The sequence below is a fragment of the Diabrotica virgifera genome, chromosome 1 (genome assembly GCF_917563875.1).
Source record: "Diabrotica virgifera virgifera chromosome 1, PGI_DIABVI_V3a".
NCBI classification, from domain to species: Eukaryota; Metazoa; Arthropoda; class Insecta; order Coleoptera; family Chrysomelidae; genus Diabrotica; species Diabrotica virgifera.
In genome coordinates this window covers 127413031-127433668 of record NC_065443.1, presented here as the reverse complement: position 1 = coordinate 127433668, position 20638 = coordinate 127413031, and the positions used below count along the sequence as shown (strand labels likewise).

General features: G+C 29.2%; 2 protein-coding genes across 4 annotated transcripts in view; both read right to left on the bottom strand.

Annotated features, from left to right (window-relative positions):
* LOC114331302 (tubulin glycylase 3A) overlaps positions 1-20638 on the bottom strand; it is a 154285-nt gene that overhangs the window by 50115 nt on the left and 83532 nt on the right. The window lies entirely within an intron of this gene.
* LOC114331304 (leucine-rich repeat-containing G-protein coupled receptor 5) lies at positions 17-19735 on the bottom strand. Of its 2 annotated transcripts, XM_050661900.1 has the most exons (3): positions 19623-19735; positions 11226-12857; positions 923-1358 (listed from the first exon to the last, which is right to left on the bottom strand). In XM_050661900.1, exons 1-3 carry the CDS (start codon positions 19637-19639, stop codon positions 959-961), a joined length of 2049 nt encoding a protein of 682 aa, XP_050517857.1. In that variant the 5' UTR covers positions 19640-19735; the 3' UTR covers positions 923-958. The 2 variants fall into 2 exon arrangements, with proteins under 2 accessions (XP_028136630.2, XP_050517857.1); XM_028280829.2 differs by lacking the exon at positions 11226-12857 and having other exon boundaries at positions 17-2897; positions 19623-19728.

The window sequence follows — 20638 nt, the reverse complement described above, 5'->3', positions numbered from 1 at the left end:
TATTACGAATACGTGTGCCACATATCTCGAAAAAATATTCAAAATTACAGCCGCAATCTTGGAACGCGTTTTCGCTACCTGTTGAACGCTACTGTTTCCTCTTAACTGTTAAAAACACGTTAATATCCTTGCAGTATATAGAGCCTTTGCCCAAGTTACTATGACAACCTCGTATATCTTGATATACGTGTTTTTCATCTTAAATGAGGTTGTGTTTATTATTATTTACGAGGTTTTCATTTTTCATAGCTTATTGCACACCTCCAAATACTAGGTTACAGTACAAATCTTTCGATTTAAGGTTCATAAAATGTTTCTGTATGCAGGACTACCTTTTACTGTTCACAAAAAACATTTCTCCAAGTCGAATCTCTCAAACAAATACTCCAAATTAAGTACCAAAGTCTTGGTTATAAATATACGTGGTATTCACACTAAATCAAGAGAGCAATTGATATACGTGGTTTCTTTTTTTTTGGCTATAGAAAATAGTCTAGTGTATTTGGATTTTTTCTAACAGTTGTAAATCGTGAGATAGGTGGTTTTCAAACTAAAACCACCAAAATGTCATTTTCGAAAAAAAATGAGATACGAGGTTTTCACACTAAGCCATCGCATAGTATTTTCGGTTAACCTAGAACAACTACAAGTCCTTATGAACAAAATCACGTGTTATAGTCATCAGTATTAGCAAGAAAAAGATAGTAAAAGGTCAACTCTACGTAAACCAAACCTTTGTAGAATTAGTGACGTATTACAATAATTACCTCGGCACCATAATAAATCAAGAATGGACCAACAACCAAGAGTTAAGAGTGTGCATGGGAAAAGCTAGATCCACCTTCAACCTGATGAAAGCCTTCTTCAAGAGCCACCGCCTCTCTTTGACATAGAAGTATGTGTATATATATAATATCTATACATATTACAAATTAAAAAATATAATTTCAGCTTATTCTTACGCTATACTATTTGTATCTAAAAGTTCAACCTGTTCTCTTGGTATCAAATTTTTCGAATTGTAATTAGAATATATTTTTACAACCTTAAACAGTACTAAAATAATTAGTAACATAATTATTACAGACTGTGTGGCAAAATAACTGTGTCCTTGTTGTTCTGAACTGCTATGAAGATATTCAGCAGTACCATGATCTTTTTGCTGAATATTATCAAATTTTGAATTTAAATTTTCCAAGTACTTATAAAAAGTGCTATTTTTAAAGCCTTTGTTAAAGTAGTTAAACATGCTGCTATTGTCAAAAGAATCAATGAACTCACCCTTGGATCTTTCTAGTTTAGTCAAATATTTAACAAGATAAGTACCGTTGAAATCGTTGTTGAAGTAGTCGTAAAGACTTCTGTTAAACTCTCTGGTTGAGTTTTCGTTTGCTTTCAGACTTTCCAGATATTTATAGAACAAGCTGTTTTTAAAATCTTGATTGAAGTACTTTATCATGTCAGTACCATTAAAGTTTAACGTATTAATATTTTTCAGTCCCTCCAGGTACTTATAAAAGTTGCTGTTTTTAAAATCTTTGTTAAAATAGTCGTACATGAGGCTTCTGTCGAACTGAAGGCTCTCGGATTTCTCAAGCTTTGCCGAAATTGTTGTTTCCAAATATTTTATAATATCTGCTTTGAGTTTCACCTCAGGATTTGCTTCCGGTAATGTTTCTTCTTTGCAAGCAATGCCGTGAATATTTGATCCTATAGTTGTGGTACCTTTCAATACTTCATTTTTAAAATCATGAACTACTCCCACTAAATTTTCACAATAGAAATCATTACTATCTATGTTTATGACGTTCAATACTTTATTATCGGTCAGTAGTTGTTTGCTATTAATGTTTGTGATTTTATTGTTATTGATGTATAAAGATCTTAGTGCTGACAATGAGTGTAAATATCTCTTAAGAGTAGTGAGCTTGTTATACGACAGATCTAAACTTTGCAAAAAATTTAAATGATCCAATGCTCCATAATTCAAGTAACTTATATGATTATGTGACATGTTTAAATATGACAACTTTGTTAAATTACCAAATAGGTTAACAGGTATAAAGGAGAGATTATTTCCCGATAAACTTAAACTTTCTAATTTGAACAATTTTGAAACATTCATGATGCTTTCTTCATTCAGCAAATTATAACTGATATTTAAATTTAGCGGAGCTGTGTTCAATGAGCAAGTACCAGAAAGTAAATGTTTTATTTGATTATTACTAGCATCAAGATTTTGTAATCCGGGAAAACAAACATTGACAGATGTTAACTTATTATTTGAAATGTCCAAAGTATTAATTTCACTGTTAAATCTGTTTAAGTTAAAAGAAGAAATTTCATTGCTACTCAAATTTACCATTGTAAAGTGAGAATTTTGTCCTAAAAATACATCATCCACCGATTTTAAAGCATTTTCTGCAAGATTTAGTGAAGATATGTGAATAACGCCTGTTAAGAAATTTGGATCAATGCTGCTGATATTATTTCTAGACAAATCCAAGGATGTTAACTGGACTAAATGGTTAAATATTCCATTAGGTATTTTTACTATTTGATTGTTGTGTAGGTCAAGTTCTTCCAAAGCTTGAAGGCCACTAAAAGCGCCAGGTTGTATGTTCTTTATAAAGTTTCCTGATAGTTGTAATTCTACCGTTGATGGAAAATTTAAAAATGCTGCTGTTATTATTTCAGGTATATTTGAATCTGAGATTGTCATTCTTCTACAATTATCAAACTGCTTATATAAAGGAAGCTGGATATGCCTGCAATACATACGTCGTGCTGAATTATAATACCCATTCTCAATGTAATTATAATTATCCACATTACAAAATGCATTTCCCATTTTTAAATTGATTAAAAAATTTATTACTCCAAGAAAAGCTGACCATCTGCAAACAATATATTTTATTAATGTTATAATATCTCTACTGATTCACTTAATATAACAATGCAGCAAAATTCAGAAAGTGTCTTATCTAAAGAGAACTGAAGGATACCCAAGACATTTCAAAGGCTAAAACACGGCAGTAGTTTGTCACCAGCCCTTCTTAATATCTATATGCAGGGTAAGTGTTTAGTGGGACATTGTTTGATAATTCCATTATGGTACAGAATATCCAAAAAAGTTATTTGGTAAAAATGTAGACCAGACTTGAAAAATATGTGAAATTTTACAGAGTGATTGATAACTAGGTGAAAAGTATACATACGATCTTATAAATAGGGCAACCTGTATATCTTCTCATATTTGAGTTGACCATTTTTACTTCGATATAAATATACATACTAACGTATGTCCTAAAAGTTTTGGCACAAATTTCATTGGTTTTAATTTTAACGAAAACAAAATAATATTAAGTTGCATTTGGAAACAAAAGCTTGTTTATATTTTCACTGCCAGTTAAGATTTATTTATTTTGAAGTTTTCAATTTAATATGTAGTATAAGTTAGAAATAAGAAAAGGTATATACAACTTTGCTGGGCGGCTACTCAAATCTAAAACCTGTAGAATATTTCAGAATGAAAACAATTGACGCAGAATATTTTATATAACAATAACGGAGTGCGATCAAGGAATACCATGGATGAATCTACCAAAATGTGAAAATCACGCGCATTTACTGCACAGAAGTCAGAGAAATTGGTGAGAATTGCAAAACACCAGCTTGGAATGGAAACTAGAAGATTGGCTCGTCAATACAGATCTTCTGACAGTACGATATCGTTGTAATTGAGGAGGAATGGCCTTAAATATCTAAAGAGACGTAAGTGCCCCAAATACTCTCAAGCGCAACTCCTTCAGACGTACTATTACTCAAGAGATACCCAAAACTGGTTTCTACAACACCAAATACCCTTTGTTCCCAAAAATGGTAATTCTCGAAACTTGCCGCAGGTTCGCCCAATAGAGGATAGTTGGGCTGTATTGTCTAGGAAAGTTTATCATAGATGCTGGGAAGCCCAAGATGAAGAACAATTAAGACGGAAAATTTATGAACAGCAAAGAAAAATTGATCAAAATTCCGCCCAGGACCTCCTGAAAGACATTCGAAGAAATTTGCGTCTAATAGAGAAGAATGGGCCACTCCACCTAATTTGAAAGTATAGTTTAGTTAAGCATTGAGTTGTAATTTAAGGTAACTAGTTAGTGTTTAAATAAATTTCTTCATTAACAAAAAAATTCGATAAATATTTTGTGCCAAAACTTTTAGGACTTAATTTATATGTAAAGAAGGAATAAGTCAATAAGTATTCATTTTACATTATACCGGGTGTCCACTTATATTTTCCCCCATTTTAACTGCCTATAACTTCTAAACGGTTCAAGATAGAAATATGCGGTTTTCACTGAAATGTTTTATTTTAGTAAAAGTTTTGTCTGAATGGTTTGAATTTTTTATATCGCTTTCAAATACGAAATAAAAAATGGCGGATTTTTGAAAAAAACTTTGTTGACTTTTTTTTAATGGAACACCCAGTATATTTTTTTGTAAATTGAAAGAAAGGTCATTCACCTATCTAGCGATATAAAGTTTTTCAAAATCGGTTGTCAAATCACTGAGTAATTAATTTTTAAAACGAGGGGTGCAACGTGGATCTCATATACCTAAATAACATAACTGAGCAAAATGATATTATGTTATGTGATTTCCACATTGCATCTCTCATTTTAAAAATTAATTGCTCAGTCATTTGGCAACCGATTTTAAAAATTTTTATATCGCTGGATAGGTAAATGACAGTTTTTTCAAGACACAAAAAAATATACTGGGTGTTTTAATAAAAAAAGTCAACAACTTTTTTTTTTCAAAAATCCGCCATTTTTTATTTAAAAGCGATATAAAAAATGGTAATTTACCTAAAAACTTGAAAAAATGGTCATTTATCTATCCAGCGATATAAAATTTTTTAAAATCGGTTGTCAAATGACTGAGCAATTAATTTTTAAAATGAGAGATGCAATGTGGAAATCACATAACTTGCTTAGTTATGTTATTTTGTTATTTAGGTATGTGATATCCACTTACCTATCATTTTAAAAATTAATTACTCAGTGATTTGACAACCCATTTTGAAAAACTTTATATCGCTAGATAGGTGAATGACCTTTCTTTCAATTTACAAAAGAATGTACTGGGTGTTCCATTAAAAAAAAAGTCAACAAAGTTCTTTCCAAAAATCCGCCATTTTTTATTTCGTATTTGAAAGCGATATAAAAAATTCCATCCATTCAGACAAAACTTTTACTAAAATAAAACATTTCAGTGAAAACCGCATATTTCTATCTTGAGCCGTTTAGAAGTTATAGGCAGTTAAAATGGGGGAAAATATAAGTGGTATAGGGGAGTGCATATAGATTTTTTACTTCGGAAAAAATCAAACAAGATAGAACTTTTTGTAATTTTATTAAGAAATGTTTAATAAACAACACAACAAAAAGTTCTACTCGAGAAGTGGGTGTTTCATTTTTTATTAAACAAATGAATTACGAAGTTTAATGTTTTTTTAAATAACTCCGAAAATATAAATTTTAGAACAAAACTGACTTGACCATTGAAAAATTCAGAAAATTTTACAAAAAAAAACCTTATATAAAGAATTTTCTAAAATTAAATATGTATCTTCTATAATTTTTTATTTATAATGCTAAAGTCACCCTTCTCACAAACATTGGCCCACTGTAAACTAGAGTACGGCGAAGTGCACGGTTGAGTTATTTTAATGTAATTCTTTACCTAATGGATCAAATGAAATTTTACAAATTGAACCTAAAAGAAGAATAATTAAGCTAACTTACGTTTATAATAGACAGAAATAAAATGTATGGGCATAAGTACGGTGGGGGCTGAAAGTGAGCCTTACATGAATTTTGTTTAAAAATGATTTAAAAATGTGTAACTAATACATTTTTTCTTAAAAACCCCTCAATTTTGCACAACTTACCTTTCAAGCATCGTACTAAATGATGTTTCATTCAAAAAAAAATCTTAAAAATTTAATTCAAATGATATGACGTCTGAAAAAATGTAATTTTTGAAATCTTCGTAGTTTTATAGAATTGCCACCACTTTAAGACGGTATTACTCAAGTTTGAACAGATCTATTACAGTTTTATAAGTGCTTTTTAAAGCTTAGGATGTAATCTTTAAAATGAACTGAATTATTTTACTTTAGAAATGAAGTAGACTATCTCTTTTTGAGAAAATTAAGAAAGATAACAAAAATGTAATACAAAAACCGAAAATTACCAGCTAAAAAATGTTTATATAAAGTGATCAAAACTTTTTTCTGTAAAACTTACCTAAAATCCATTTAATAATAAACTTCAACAATAATAAATTTTCAGCAAAAAAAATTTTTTTAGCTCTTATACAGTATGTCTGCGTAATTTGGAACCTATTGGTAACTTTTTTATTATCAGTTTTACGAAAAAAAACTTATTCTAATACTCTGCATCGTATATAATCTAAGATGCAATCATCAAATATCAAATTTAATAAATTTTATGTCAAAAAATATGAATTTCACTCAAGAGTAAAGTATCGTTAAATTTCACAATATCGAAAAATGTTATTAGGAAAAGTTGTTTGGAATTAAAAAATTTGTTTTAGTGTTCAATTACATCCTTCTAATTAAAATATTGTGAATAATAAAGACACCTAACTCTTAGGAAAAATTCATATTTTTTACATACCTTTTATAAAATTTTAAAAGTTTAATATCTTATGGTTGTATCTTAGATTTTAGACCAGGGAGAGAATTTTATGAAGAATAACTTTTTTTCGTAAAAGTGATAATAAAATAGTTATCATAATTGTAATAAAATGATGATGAGTGTCCGTAACTTGAGAAAAAATTGAAAAAAAAATTTCTATTAGAATAATGTAATTGTATATTTAAACATAATTTTTAATTTCAAACAACTTTTCATAATAGCATTTTTTGATATTCTGAAATATAAAGGTACTTTACTCTTTAACGAAATTCATATTTTTGACATAACTCGTATAAAATTGATAAAATTTGATATCTGATGGTTGAGTTTTTGATTTTTGACTATCCAGAGCATTTTATGAAGAATAACTTTTTTTCGTAAAATTGATAATAAAAAAGTTTTCGATGTGGTTCCTAGCTACGCAAACATACTGTATAAGAGCTTCTGTAAGGGAGTTTTCAAATTGCAATGCCATATTCTGATTCAGTATAATCGAAAACAAAATATGTAGAAACATATTTGATCAAAGTAAAATGAATTTAACGATATTTTTAAAATTATTAATACAAAACAATTGTTGTTGTTTAAACAATCAATAAACAATTAGCTTAGCGGCCAAATCCGCGAGTAGAACTTTTTACTTTAACATGTATATAAACTAACAAAAAAGTTTTAGAAAAATATAAGCTTGTTTCAATTTTTCCGAAACAATGCATATTTTCGTTCTAATTGCACTCCCCTAATAAGGTAAACGATATGTTCTAATTTTCAAATTACAGAAATGATTGACGAATATACAGGGTGAACTACAAAGATGATTACGCTTTTTTCATATTTTATTCTTTCATGTACTCATATCAAATGTACAACTCTGTACTTGACTTTTTTTCAAAACATTGAACTTATGATACTCTTTCATTTTTATTGAAGTAACGCGAAATATCGAGACGCGTGCACTAACCTTGCGGTATACAGTGCCTAATATACATAATGTACGTTCATTTATACTTATAAAAAAAACCTAAAACGAAAAATCTAAAGGAACAGTAAGTACAGAATATCCGTAACGTATTTGACTATGAATTTAACTTAAACTTGAAGAAGAAGAACAATCAGTCAATGGTTTCCACAAAATTAGATGTGTTAAGAAACTTTATAAATTTTCATGGTATATTACTGGCAAAGACTGGCACGAATAGGTACTCTGAAGTAGGTACCTTACTCTCACCATGTGTTCAGATTTCCTGACGACCATATTATACAGTATGTCCCTGTAAGTTGTGTCCATATTATGGAAAACTTTTTTATTATCAATTTTACGAAAAAAAGTTATTCTTCATAAAAAGCTCTGCATGGTACAAAACCTAAGATTTAACCATCAAATATCAAATTTTTTGAATATTATACGAGGTATGTCAAAAAGTTTGAATTTTACTCAAGAGTAAAATAGCTTTATTTTTCACAATATTGAAAATTGCTATTATTAAAAGTTGTTTGGAATTAAAAACTATATTCTAGTATGCAACTACATCCTTCTAATTGATTTTTTTTTAATTATGGAAAACTAACGTTATTTTCAGTCATTTCAATTCAGATAACTCTTTTATTATTAATTTTACAAAAAAAAGCGATTCTTAATAAAAAGTTCTGCATGGTCTAAAATCTAAAATTCAACCATATTATCTCAAATTTGATCAATTTTATACGAGGTATGTCAAAAAAGAGAAATTTAGATCAAAAGTAAAGTACCTTTATAGTTCAGAATATTTCAATTAGAAGGATGTAATTACACACTGACACATAGTTTTTAATTCTAAATAACTTTTCATAATATCAATTTTCGATATTGTGAAAAATAAACGTATTTTACTCTTGAGCGAAATTCATATTTTTGACATACCTCGTATAAAATTGATAAAATTTGACATAAGATGGTTGTATTTTAGGTTTTAGACTATGCATAACTTTTTATTACGAATCACTTTTTTTCGTAAAACTAATAATAAAAGAGTTATCTGAATTGAAATAACTGAAAATAATGTTAGTTTTCCATAATTTTTCAAAAAAAAAAATTTGATTAGAAGGATGCAATTGCATACTAGAATATAGTTTTTAATTCCAAACAACTTTTCATAATAGCAATTTTCAATATTATGAAAAATAAAGCTACTTTACTCTTGAGTCAAATTCAAACTTTTTGACATACCTCGTATAACATTCAAAAAAATTGATATTTGATGGTTAAATCTTAGGTTTTGGACCATGCAGAGCTTTTTATGAAGAATAACTTTTTTTCGTAAATTCAATAATAAAAAAGTTTTCCATATGGATACAACTTACAGGGACATACTGTATAAGAGAAATCTAATATAGAGGATTTAGTACAATAAAAAACTCCAAAAGAAAGGTCTTTCTAAAAGATTACGCAAAAACCAAATATAAATGCTTTAAAAACACAGCCATTTCTTGTTAAATAAATAGTAACAATAAACTTAAAGCAAATTATGGATTGTTTTTAAACCAGGAGAAGTAAACTAAAGAGGCATATTTACACTCAAGAAAGTCACTAGAAGATTCACCAAATACATCTTCGTTTTTGGTTGATGGTTGACCATATCGGCCTTCGACGGTAATCCATACATATTATATTATACTAATACGTCGATAGAGTTCTAAAAACAACTGTTTTTTTTATATAAAAATAGACTAAAAATCTAAAAATTAAAGGAAGAACACAAAAAATACAAAAAATCGCCGATAAAACTTAATTAACCTATGAAATGCCAGCAATGTCAAAATTTCATAAAAGTCATTAGTGTCAAAATTTCATAACAATGGAGTTAACTTGCCTGATGTTGGACCAATTACCAACAAGCGTTACGACGAGGTAAATTTGAATTACTCCTCTTGGCTTAAAAACAGACCATAGTCAGCAAAAAGGATGTGTAGATATATTAATTTATATTTTGTAGATTATTTCTATCTTATCTAATTAGTTATTGTGCAGCTATTGTATTTAACATTTTAAGAGATAATGTTCTGCATTATCTATAAATAAATACTTTGTAACAAACTATAAGCGCAATCAATTTAATAATATTTAATTGTGAATCCCAGAAATCGATGAGGAGTCTAGTTTCTTTTAATTTGAAAAGAAAATGTTTATTTAAAGTAAATAATTGTATCAATGTAAAGATAATCCAATCTTCTCTATCATTTCATCTAATATAGTTGTTGGCAACAATTTATAATATTTGCTTTTAATCTTGTTAATTTATCATTATGAACATATGAACAGAGTCTCAGTCAAAATTTTAGACAGCATCTAATTTTTTTTTAGTTTGGTGTCAACAGAAAATGTTAATTTTAAACCATTAATCATTAAATCGGACGAGTGGAAGATAGTGAGACAAACCAACTGGAGATTCAAAGAGGAGTCAGACAGGAATGAGTGCTGTCGCCACAATGTTTTAATGTGTTATCCCAACTAATATTTCAGGAGGCACTATGGGAAAGAATTGAAGGTGTCAGTCAATTGGAGGGAGCATCATTAATAACATAACATAAGATTTGCATACGATACCTCAATCATGGCAGAGAATATAGACGATTTAAAATTCTCTTAGAAATCAATAACAGAGAAAGCAAAAAGGTGGGACTAACAATGAATATAAATAAAACCAAATACATGGTGATTTCAAAAAACATTTCTTTGAGAAGAAAAAAAATCTTGGCTGAGGGATATCAGAGATTGGACTAGCCTCAGTGTTGAACAGATATTTCACGTTGCAAAAGATAGAGAAGTGTTTAAAAAAATGATTGCCAACCTTCGTTAGAAGACGGCACAAGAATAAGAGGAAGAATCATTAATATATTATGATTTTTATCTATCTGTTTATCTGTCTATCTACATTATAGCCCATGTTATAAACTTTAGGACGTAGGTCTCCTTTGTTGTCTCCATTTGTGCCTGTCCTGAGCAAGATAACATAATAATTTAATTCTATATTTTCTAACTTTAATAATAAATGTTTTTAAAAACTTATCAATTTTTTTGTCCTTATGGCTATGCAGGCCATAAAGCACATTTTAGCCTATTCTTAAGCTATTCTATTTGTATCTAGAGATTCACCTTGTTCTCTACAAGACAATTTTTTCGAGCTGTAATTAGAATATATATTTACAACCTTAAATAATACTAAAATAATTAGTAGCATAATTATTACAGACTGAGTAGCAAAATAGCTATGGTCTTGTTGTTCTGAAGTACTATGAAAATATTCAGCAGTACCATGATCTTTTTGTTTAATACCATCAAATTTTGAATTTAAATTTTCCAAATACTTATAAAAAGTACTATTTTTAAAGCCTTTATTAAAGAAGTTAAACATACTGCTATTTTTAAAAGAGCCAGTGAAATGATCTTGGGATTTTTCTAGTTTAGTTAAATATTTAACAAGATAAGTACCGTTAAGATTGTTGTTTAAGTATTTGTAAAACCTTCTGTTAAACTCTCTAGTTGAGTTTTCGTTTGCTTTCAGACTTTCCAGATATTTATAGAAAAAACTGTTTTTAAAATCTTGATTGAAGTACTTTAGCATGTCCGTACCATTAAAATTTAACGTATTAATATTTTTCAGTCCCTCCAGGTACTTATAAAAGTTGCTGTTTTTAAAATATTTGTTAAAATTGTCGTACATAAGGCTTTTGTTAAATTGAAGGCTCTCGGATTTCTCAAGCTTTGCTGAAATTGTTTTTTCCAAATATTTTATAATTTCCTCCTTAAATTTGATATCAGGATTTGCTTCTTGTAATGTTCCTTCTTTGCAAGCAATGCCGTGAATATTTGATCCTATAGTTACTGTACCTTTAAACACTTTATTTTTAAAATCATGAATTACTTCTACTAAATTTCCACAATTGAAATCATTACTATCTATATTTATGATATTCAATCCCCTAATATCGTTCAAAAGTTGTTTGCTATTAATGTTTGTGATTTTATTGCTATTGATGTATAAAGATGTTAGTGCCGACAATGAGTGGAAGTATCTTTTAAGAGTGGTGAGGTTGTTATAAGACAGATCTAAACTTTGCAAAACATTTAAATGGTCAAGGGCTCCATAATTCAAGAAACTTATCTTATTATGTGACATGTTTAAATAAGACAATCTTGTTAAATTTACAAATAGGTTAACAGGAATAAAGGAAAGATTATTTCCTGCTATATTCAACTTCTCTAATTTGAGCAGTTTTGAAACATTCATTAGGTTTTGTTCATTCAGCAAATTATTACTAACATCTAAAGTTATTAAAGTTGCATCTAATAAGCAAGAATCGGCATGTAAATATTTTATTTGATTATTACTAGCATTAAGATTTTGTAAACCTGAAAGGCATACATCGACAAATGTTAACTTATTACTTGAAACATCTAAAGTATTAATCTCACCGTTAAACTTGCTTAAATTTATAAAAGACATACTATTATCAATTAAATTTAATATTTTAAAGTAATTGTTTTGGCCTAACACTACACCATCAAAAGATTTTAAATAATTTTCTGAAAAATTTAGTGACGATAAATGAATAACACCTGTTAAAAAATTGGGATCAATGTTGCTGATTTTATTTCTAGACAGATCGAGGGATTTCAACTGGACTAAATGGTTAAATATTCCTTGGGATATATTTACTATTTGGTTGTTATGTAAATCCAGTTGCTCTAAATTGTGAAGACCGGAAAAAGCTCCAGGTTTTATAGTCTTGATAAAGTTTCCTGATAGTTTCAAATTGGTTGTGGAGTATACATTTAAAAATGCTGCAGGTGTTACATCAGAAATATTTGAATCTATAATCTCTACTTTGGTACAATCATTAAAAGATGTCGGCAAATGAATACGGGCATATTGACAGCTAGTAAGTTGCTCTCTTCTATGATCAGCAATAATATCATCGTTATGTTCATCATATTGATCGTATCCATTGTCAGAAGCATATGGATCGTAGCCATAATCGGTATCATCTATGTCGGATCCAGTATCCGTATCATCAGGGTTGTATCCATAAAATTGTGTGTTGCAGATTTTAATATTGGATACAAAGAAAACTGCCCCAATAAAAATTGGCCATCTGCAAAGGATTCATGTGTTATTGTATTTATCTTACAAAACTTCACTAATTCGTTTAATGTTACTACTGTGGCAGCAAACTTCAAATAAATGGGTTGTAAATGCAACTTTAAAAATTCACCTAACATAAATAATAAAGAAATCATCACAACATAATTCTGAAACTAACAACAAACATCCTTATACCAGGATATGTAACCAAACCTTTGGAAAATAATCTAAGAGGCCAATAGGAAAAATTTTCTAATCATTTTAAACACCGTAAGACTCCATAACTTAAATAGTAGAACCTAGAAGGGAACATATGAGCACAATTTGGCACTTTTTAGTGGCACATGCGTCGACAGTGGCGGATCAAACTTTCTACTTAGGGCCGGGATAAATAAATTAAAGAGTACCCCCCGTTAAAAACGGCAAACTGCCTTCACCCCTAGAATTCATTTTTAATCCACCACTCCTCCCCCTTTTGAAAAATTTAAACGCAGAATAAAAGACTATAGGTCTGGATCCCGCGTATGAAAAAAAAGTTGATTAATAGCAAGCTGAAAATTTGTTAATAGCTTAAGGGTGTCTAGTCGGACAAACTTTGATATATGAGAACACTGGAACAGGGGAAGTTTTAATTGTGGAACAGGTTAAAAATTTGGAACGGTTAGACCACGAAAACGTCACATGTATTTTGTTCGACAGAACTTCCAATTGATTTGTTACCCTTTCATTAAACTCTCATGCAAAAATCAGGCGGCTACTTATCACCCAATGGGCATTATAATGAGTGGAACACGTAGAACATGTCAAATGACAGGAATTATGACAGGTGATAAATAGCAGTCTGATTTTTGCATGAGAGTTTAATGAAAGGGTAACAAAGCAATTGGAACTTCTGTCGGACAAAATACATGTGACGTTTTCGTGGTCTAACCATTCCAAATTTTTAACCTGTTCCACACTTAAAACTTCCCCTGTTCCAGTGTTCCCATGTATCAAAGTTTGTCCGACTAGACACCCTTAAGCTATTAACAAATTTTCAGCTTGCTATTAATCAACTTTTTTTTCATACGCGGGATCCAGACCTATTACTGAATTACCGAGGGCCGAAAGTTCCCTTAGAATAAATAAAAAGTTTCTTTTGAACGAAATATTTGTAATTAAAAATCACATTAAATTATCTCTTTTGCACCCCTGTAACTTATAAACTCATTAAAATAAACATTATAGAAGTTTTCAGGGCCCTCGGTGGTAATATAATCTTTCATTCTGTGTTTAAATTTTTCAAAAATATTTATTAGTTTTCTCAGGATTCGAAAATTTTTTTTAACATTTAAACGTTTAAAACACATTGAAAATTTTGACATGCGTCAAAATTTTGCATTTTGCTCCGTTCCCGTTAAAGATGGCTGCAGGTCTATAATTATTTTTTAATTTGTTAAACACTATATTTCCATTTTTTTTAAGATTGTTTTAAGCTTTGCCACCTTAAAAAATCCAAAAATATATTTTTTAGGGTATTTTTTGGAGATTTTTAGAGGTTATAGGTACATATATAAATTAGAGTAACTGAGTTTGAATAATAATAATAAACTTGCGGCCATAGAAATCGGCCCACTTAAAGATATGGTCATTTTTGATGTCTCGAATTTTCTAAACCTGTTGTCCGATTTAAGTGATTTTTTTAGGATAGGGGTACATCTTGTTGCTAAATAGGTAAATTTTCATTGTATACTGGGTGTACGAATTAAACTGTGTTTTTTTTTTCTCAAAGTTCGCATCACCCTGTGGAATATTCTAACATTTATAAAATACTGAAATTCAACTAAGTATTTTTTATGGGAAATAAGCCACAATTTTACTAAAAAAAATGAATTTATTAACGTTTCGAAGCCCAAATTGGGTTTCGTTGTCAAAATACAAAATACTATTAAAATAAACAAAAATGTTGTTGCTAAGTAAAAAAAATTCTTCTAATAATTTATTTAATCTGACTCATTTATATTGGCAATTCAGACGTATATTATACATTTTAATGTAGAATACTTTAAAATGATATCGCCAATATTTATGAGTTGCGTTCCTGGGACGACTTTACTAAAAGATAGTTCATTCGATTACATGAAATCAATTGAAATCAAGAATATCCGTTGCAAAAAAAATCATAGCATGTGATCTGTCTTTAAAAAGACAACCAAATACAACGATGACAATAAAATTCTCGCGTTAGAGATTCCATAGTAAATCACGAGGGAAAACCAGGAAAAAACCTCGTGATACTATCCCGACATCGTAAGTATTTGTACTTACATTTAATTTACCTTCAAAAAACTAATACCAAATTCTGACTTTAATATGTTTTAATTATAAATAATATTAATAATACATATACAATAAGTAATACTAAATTATAAAATTTGTACTAACTCGATATATTATTGACTTACTAATCGTGGTATTTTCTTTCTATTGACTTCCTCTTTCAGTATGGGTAACCACATCCTACTGCATTTTACCGAGGAATTTGCGACACAATTGGTTTCATTTAGCATAATTAGAGCCGCTTCTTTGATTTTTCTCTTTTTACTATCTGATTCTTTCAGGACTATACTTGAATCTCTCCACTGAACTCTATGTTCGTTATCCCATGCGTGTTGACATATTTGAGATCTATCAAATTCTCTATTTTTAATATAAGACTGATGTTCACTTATTCTAACGTTTAATGGTCTTGATGTTTCACCTAAATAAAATTGTTCGCATTCACAAGGTATTTTATAAATGCAATTCTTTGTTCTTTCTTGTTCATTGTTAGGTTTAGTTTTAGATAGAATAGATCTCAATGTGTTTGTTGTTTTGAATGTTGTTGAAATGTTGAATTTATTTCCTATTGTTTTAAGTTTCTTGGATAGTCCTTTTATATATGGTATTGTTATTTTCCTCGTGTTATTTCTTGTGAATGTTGTAGGATCCCGTCAATAAAATAGGAAGTCAAGAGAAAGAAAATACCACGATTAGTAAGTCAATAATATATCGAGTTAGTACAAATTTTATAATTTAGTATTACTTATTGTATATGTATTATTAATATTATTTATAATTAAAACATATTAAAGTCAGAATTTGGTATTAGTTTTTTGAAGGTAAATTAAATGTAAGACCAAATACTTACGATGTCGGGATAGTATCACGAGGTTTTTTCCTGGTTTTCCCTCGTGATTTACTATGGAATCTCTAACGCGAGAATTTTATTGTCATCGTTGTATTTGGTTGTCTTTTTAAAGACAGATCACATGCTATGATTTTTTTTGCAACGGATATTCTTGATTTCAATTGATTTCATGTAATCGAATGAACTATCTTTTAGTAAAGTCGTCCCAGGAACGCAACTCATAAATATTGGCGATTCATTTTAAAGTCTTCTACTTTAAAATGTATAATATACGTCTGAATTGCCAATATAAATGAGTCAGATTAAATAAATTATTAGAAGAATTTTGTTTTACTTAGCAACAACATTTTTGTTTATTTTAATATTTTGTATTTTGACAACGAAACCCGATTTGGGCTTCGAAACGTTAATAAATTCATTTTTTTAGTAAAATTGTGGCTTATTTCCCATAAAAAATACTTAGTTATAAAAATGCCACAAGGAAATAGCTTCAGAACAACACTGAAATTTAAACCTAACTAGGGCTTCAGGTTTTCTTATTATTCTATTTTTTTATTTATTCGCTTATGTTGGACCATAAAAAAGTTAGGTACTTTAACAACTAGCCATGTTTTTCATCACTACAGGGTGTTTTTAAATAAGTATGGTAAACTTTAAAGGGTAATTCTGCATAAAAAAATAATGACAGTTTGCTTTATAATCGAAGGTCCGCAAATGCTTCGTTTCCGAGATAGGGGGAGTTGAAAGTTTTCTTACAAACTGACGATATATTTATAATATATCGACAGTTTTAAGTTATATTATAAATATATCGTATATAGATAGTTTAGATTTAGATATTATTATAAGTAATGGTCAAAAATTAAGAATATAAAAGTCGCCAACACAGATATTGTCTGGTATAACCATAACTTCAAGGAATCGAACAATGGGGAGAAAAATATCAAATGTGCAACTAACTCATCAGTTTTAAGTTTACTGCATATTCATTTATAATTTAAGTGAATCAGTGAATTTGTAATGTTTGTTAATGCATCGTAAAGATAATTAGCAATGTCGGTGTGTGTTAAAAATATCTTGTGTAAGGTACCTACATTCTCCTGAAAATTTGTTCACATCAAGAGTAGACACTGTTTTTTAGAAGAAGAAATTAATCAGGTGGCTATTTAGAATAAAACCCAATCAGAAAAAGAGTAGAGATTTTTTTTCAATTTGTAGCAAAATTTGTTGATACTAATTAAGAAAATTAAGAAGAACTAAAAAAATATAAACTTGTCTTATTTTAAATCTAATTATTTAAAGATTTATTATCCAAAAAAAATCAATTAAAATACAATAAAAAATTTGAATTTTTTTGGAAAAGCTCATTAAATTATAAAATTTTTCATTTAAAATTATTAGGTATCTTAGCGTAATTATTAATTTAAAATATGCTATATCAATTTTAAACCCCTTTTATTTAGAATAAAAGGGGTTTTATTCTAAATAACCACCTGATTAATTTCTTCTTCTAAAAAACAGCATCTACTCTTGATTTGAACAAATTTTCAGGAGATTGTAGGTCCTATAGAAAATATTCTTGACACACACTGACATTGCTAATTATTATCTTGTATAAGGTACCTACAATCTCCTGAAAATTTGTTCACATCAAGAGTAGATGCTGTTTTTTTTTAGAAGAAGATGTTAATCAGGTGGTTATTTAGAATTAAACCCCTTTTATTCTAAACAAAAGGGGTTTAAAATGATATACCATATTTGAAATTAATAATTACGCTAATGTACCTAATAATTTTAAATGGAAAATTTTTAAAAAATTAAATTTTTTTATTGTATTTTAATTGATTTTTTTTATAATAAATCTTTAAATATTCAGATTTAAAATACGACAAGTTAATATTTTCTTAGTTGTTCTTAGGTTTCTTAATTAATATCAACAAATTTTGCTGCAAATTGAAAAAAAATCTCTACTCTTTATCTGATGGTCCTAGAATAACCTTTTTTTCTTTTAAATTCGTGTAAAAATTTGAATAATTTAATAATATATAATACATGAAAGTTATAAAAAATTATAGATTTTACTTTATTTTGCTGTTTTATTATTGAAACAGTTAATTAAACAAGTTAATTTCAAAATTTTTGGAATGCGCATAAAAAGTGTGTAGAGTTAAAAACGCAAACGAAAATGCTACACTAGATTCGCTTTCAAGATGCAGTAGAAATAAACAAACCAAGACACTTTAAATGCCACTAGAGGCACAACCGAATCATAATTTACAATGTATATACATTGTAAATCCCAAATCATGATTTCCAAAGTTTATACATTGTAAATTATGATTCGGGAGTGCTCCTAGTAGCATTTAACGTGTCTTGGTTTGTTTATTTTTACTGCATCTTTAAAGCGAACCTAGTGTAGGTCTGGATATTAACACAGAAAAAAAAACAAAAATAACGATACAGACGAGAAGAAATATAGTCCCACAACACATATACATGAAGATGACATTGAAACGGTTGGAAAGTTTACATACCTGGGAGTAGAACTATGCCGAAGGATCAGAAGATGGAGACATACGAAAGAGAATAACGCAGGAAAACAGAGCTTATTTTGCCCTCTCCCATATATTTCGATCTAAAAGTGTCCACCGAGATACAAAGATGAGAATCTATAAAACCTTAATTCGACTAATAGCATGTTACGGCAGTGGAGTATGGAGTATGTTTCCTGAAAGAAACATCCAAAAACAAAGTCGACACATTCGAAAGGAAAGTACTGAGGAGAATACTAGAACCTGTGAGGGAAAACGGAATCTTCAGAAGTCGATAAAACAACGAACTTTATCAACTTTATAAGGAAACACCCCTGTCAATCTTCATTAAATACAAAGATTGCAATGGGCCGGGCATGTGATAAGAATGGGAGAAGATAGGCTACCAAAAAAGCACTGACCGCTAGAACGCTAGAATGCAGGGAAAGAGACAGGTTGGAAAGCCAAGAAAGCGCTGGGAAGACACAGTAAACAGCGACACACAAGCCCTTTTAGGAGTCCGTGAATGGAGAAGACCAGTCACAGACAAACAAGGATGGAAGCAAAAAATAAAAGAGACCAAGGTTCAATTTGGGCTGTAGTGTCGTAGAAGAAGAAAAAGAATAAAAAGTGTGTATTTAAGTAATAGATACCTTCATTTTAATGGTAAGCGAAAACCTGAAAAAATCTCATTTTTTCACACCAAATTATTAAAATAATTAACAAACAACGCCGAAACTGCTGCAAAAAATGTATAAAATTTTTGCTATAATATAACTTATTATAAATTAATGGAAAAAATCGTCAAAATAGTGGTTATTACGATGTCTTGAACACGGATATATTTTGTTTATTTCCCTGGAGTAGGGCGTAGCCAGGCTACAATGCAAAGTGCTCAATAATTTCAACACTAAACTGAAAAACTTGTTACTGCTCTCTATTTGTGACTATTCCTTTTGTGAATAAAAGACAAATTGTAGTATATTGTACAAAAATAACCACATACAGACACTACAAATTATGATAGTTGATATATTTTTTAACAATTTATAAGAAATATTAAAAAATTATGTACCTTGAAAACAGAATCATTTCTTTTTGAATACCTACACAGTGCAATTGAAGTTAAAATTCAAACTAGCCACCAAAAAGGATATTCAGATATTTATATTTGTATTTGTAGATTATTTGTATCTTATCTTACTAGTTAGTTTGCAGCTATTGCACTTTACAATTTAAGAGATAATTTTGTACATTATCTGTAAATAAATACTTCGCAACAAACAAAATAATAGTATAGTCCGATCTATCAACACTTTTTGTTTGTGAATCCCAGAACGATGAAATGTAATCTTCTTCTAATTCGAAAAAAAAAATAGTTTTATTGAATGAAAATAATTATAAGAATATAAAGGTATAGGTATAACCTTTCCAGAAACTACGTAAGAAAATCACATTTCAATTTATCATTATTGTCATTTTGAACAAATAGAAAAACAGAAATACAGTGGAACCCCGTTAACTCGGATTATTCGGGACCGCGGCCGATCCAAGTTATCGAAAATCCGGGTTAGCCGGAGAAAATGGTAAAAATTAATAAAATATGGTATGCACAGATAAACTCCGTTATAATTGTCACACAGACACTGGTAAACCTCGTTCGCATTCCACACAAAACCACACATACAAGCGTCGTCAAGAGTCTCATTGTTAGCTTTATTAGCTTTGCACCGATTGTCCAAACTGTCTTTTGTTATCATTTTGAAAAAAAAATTCTTCGATTTTAGTTCTATTTTTCTTCCAATCCGATACTGTAGATGTACCGACACCATATAATGCTGCAAGATTCGCCTTTATCAATTCTACTTAATGCTTCTAGTTTCTTTTCCATCGTCACTACAACATTTTTACGTTTTGTTGCCCTTATAGACAAAAAACACGCAAACACAAAATCTGAATAGATTTACGGACGATTACAGAACGGAAGCGAACAATACGACTTTACTACACACAATACCGTCTCTGATGTTATGTTATTTAATAACAGTGATGACTAAGACCATTGTTAAAAAAAGGAATTTTAATAGTCTT

Excerpts from the sequence above, each read along its gene's own strand:
- LOC114331304 (XM_050661900.1), bottom strand. Across the intron at positions 1,359-11,225 it reads ACTAGAGAGTTTAACAGAAG|TCTTTACGACTACTTCAACA; the intron begins GTTTTACAAATA and ends GTTTAACAGAAG.